At 48.2% G+C, this 2,500-nt stretch overlaps 1 protein-coding gene across 1 annotated transcript in view; it reads right to left on the reverse strand.

Annotated features, from left to right (window-relative positions):
• The window catches only part of Elk (Eag-like K[+] channel), a 110,062-nt gene that overhangs the window by 39,324 nt on the left and 68,238 nt on the right, over positions 1–2,500 (reverse strand). Inside the window, exon 8 of the mRNA XM_070124834.1 lies at positions 1,759–1,958. Within this exon, the coding sequence (XP_069980935.1) occupies positions 1,759–1,958 (200 nt within the window). The remainder of the gene's footprint in view (positions 1–1,758; positions 1,959–2,500) is intronic.

The following is a 2,500-nucleotide window of genomic DNA, read 5'->3' on the forward strand; positions in this document are numbered from 1 at the left end:
GAGAGAGAGAGAGAGAGAGAGAGAGAGAGAGAGAGAGAGAGAGAGAGAGAGAGAGAGAGAGGGGTAGGAGGGGAGAGGGAGGGTGGGGAGGAGAGAGAGAGAGAGAGAGAGAGAGAGAGAGAGAGAGAGGGAGAGAGAGAGAGAGAGAGAGAGAGAGAGAGAGAGAGAGAGAGAGAGAGAGAGAGAGAGAGAGAGAGAGAGAGAGAGAGAGGGAGAGAGGGAGAGAGAGAGAGAGGGAGAGAGAGAGAGAGAGAGAGAGAGAGAGAGAGGGAGAGAGAGAGAGAGAAAGAAAGAGAAGAGATGAAAGAGAGAAAATAAAGGATATATAAAAAGAACGCCAAACAAAACTAAACTAAACCAAAATTGCAGACAGACAAACAGATAAGCAGCCGGAGCAACAAAATCAACATCATTTTTTTCTCTTCCATTATTACCCTCACCTGCACCTGGCCCCATTTCCCTCCATGACTTACGAGTACTTGTCCTGACTGTGACTTATAGAAACAGAGAGAGAGAGAGAGAGAGAGAGAGAGAGAGAGAGAGAGAGAGAGAGAGAGAGAGAGAGAGAGAGAGAGAGAAAGAGAGAAAGAGAGAAAGAGAGAAAGAGAGAAAGAGAGAAAGAGAGAAAGAGAGAAAGAGAGGGAGAGAGGGAGAGAGGGAGAGAGACTTATAGAAAGAACAGAGCACAAGTCTTTCGTGAACTTGGAACTGGCCGTAAAATCGTTTGAAGGTGCTTGTGTTTTGCGGTTGATGTTTTCCGTTTTTTTTGCGAGGCTAAATTGCTTAAAAAGAACGTGGATATAATATGTTTTCTCTTTCTAATGTTATGAATAAGATTGCTTTGCAAAAAGAAATGATACTGTTTTATCTTCGAAGCAATATGTACGTCTAAAATTATCTCTGTCCGTAAACCATTTTTTTTCTCTTCTTTATTTCACACAAAATTAGATATTATTACTAAAGTCTCCCCTGTTTTTTTATCACAAAGAAAAGAACGTTTTCTATGATTCGCAAAGGATCTCTGGCCGGCGCGTTTCTCGTTCTGTCGTTTCGTCTCGGAAATGGCTTTGAAGAGACCAAACCGCCCGATTTTCTATTTTCGTTCAGCGGCTGACGAAATCTGACTCAGATTTTCCGCTGCTAGATTAAAGTTACACGGTACAGCGAAATCTTTTATTTTTCAAAAGAGTCCTGACGAATGTAGAGAAAAGGTGGAAACATTAGAACATGGATTACCCTTAATTGTTTTTTTTTAATTCTATTACTATTATTTCTTAAAGCCAATAATACTATTCTAGATAATTGACTCTTTTTAAAGACACCTGCCCCCTTCCCCTCCCACCTCCCCTTTACCTCCCCCCTCCCTCCCACTCCTACACCCCCCCTCCCCTTCCCCTCCCACCTCCCCTTCCCCTCACTCCCCCACCTCCCCTTCCCCCTCCTCCCACCCACCCTTCCCCCTCCTCCCACCTCCCCCCCACCCTCACCCTTCCCCCCTTCCTAACCTCATGGATGTCGATGCCCTGGTTGAGGCTCCACATGGTCTGAAAGTAGTCCTGCATCCTCTGGCGCAGTTCCTTGGGGATCTGGTTGATGGAGAGGAAGTCCTTGAGGTCCCCCCCCCCTCCAACCTCCCTCCCTCCTCCACTAACTCCCACTCACTCCCCCTCACCCTCCCCTTTACCTCCCCTCCCCCACTCCCCCCTCTCTCCTTCCCCCCCACTCCCACCCCCCCTCACCCCTTCCCCCCTTCCTAACCTCATGGATGTCGATGCCCTGGTTGAGGCTCCACATGGTCTGAAAGTAGTCCTGCATCCTCTGGCGCAGTTCCTTGGGGATCTGGTTGATGGAGAGGAAGTCCTTGAGGTCCCGCCACTTGGTCTGGTACAGGGAGCGGCGGAGGTACATTCGCTGGATGATCGAGGTCACGTTCCCGAAGACTGTGGCGTGCATGAGGGCTGTGGGCGGAGGGAGAGAGAACGGGCGTGTGAGGGAGTGTGGGGTGGAGTGGGTGGGTGGTGGGGAAGCGTGAGGAAGTGTGGGGTGAAGTAGGTGGGTGGTGGGGAAGTGTGAGGAAGCGTGAGGATGTGTGAGTGTAGTAGTAGAGAGAGAACAAGAGTGTGAGGAAGTGTAAGGTTAGGAGAAGCAGAGAGAGAGAGAGCGAGAGAGAACTGGAGTGTGAGGAGGTAAGAGGTGAGGAAGTGTGAGGTTAGAAGAACACGGCTTAGAAACGGAGGGAGAGTGTGAAGAAGTGTGAGGCGAGAAAGTGTGAGGTGAGAAGACGGTGAAGAAGCGATGGGAGAGAGAACAGAAGTGTGAGGAAGTGTACGGAAACATGAGGTCAGGATATGAAGACGGAGAAACAGAGGGAGAAAGAACGAAAGTGTTAGATAAAGACGGGGAAAAAAAGAATTGCGAAAGGTGGGGATTAGTCGATAAGAAAATGAAGGAAATGCTATTAAATAAGATGTTTAGCAAATGTTAGAAAATGAGATGTTTA

Source organism: Penaeus vannamei, chromosome 8, assembly GCF_042767895.1.
Source record: "Penaeus vannamei isolate JL-2024 chromosome 8, ASM4276789v1, whole genome shotgun sequence".
NCBI lineage: Eukaryota > Metazoa > Arthropoda > Malacostraca > Decapoda > Penaeidae > Penaeus > Penaeus vannamei.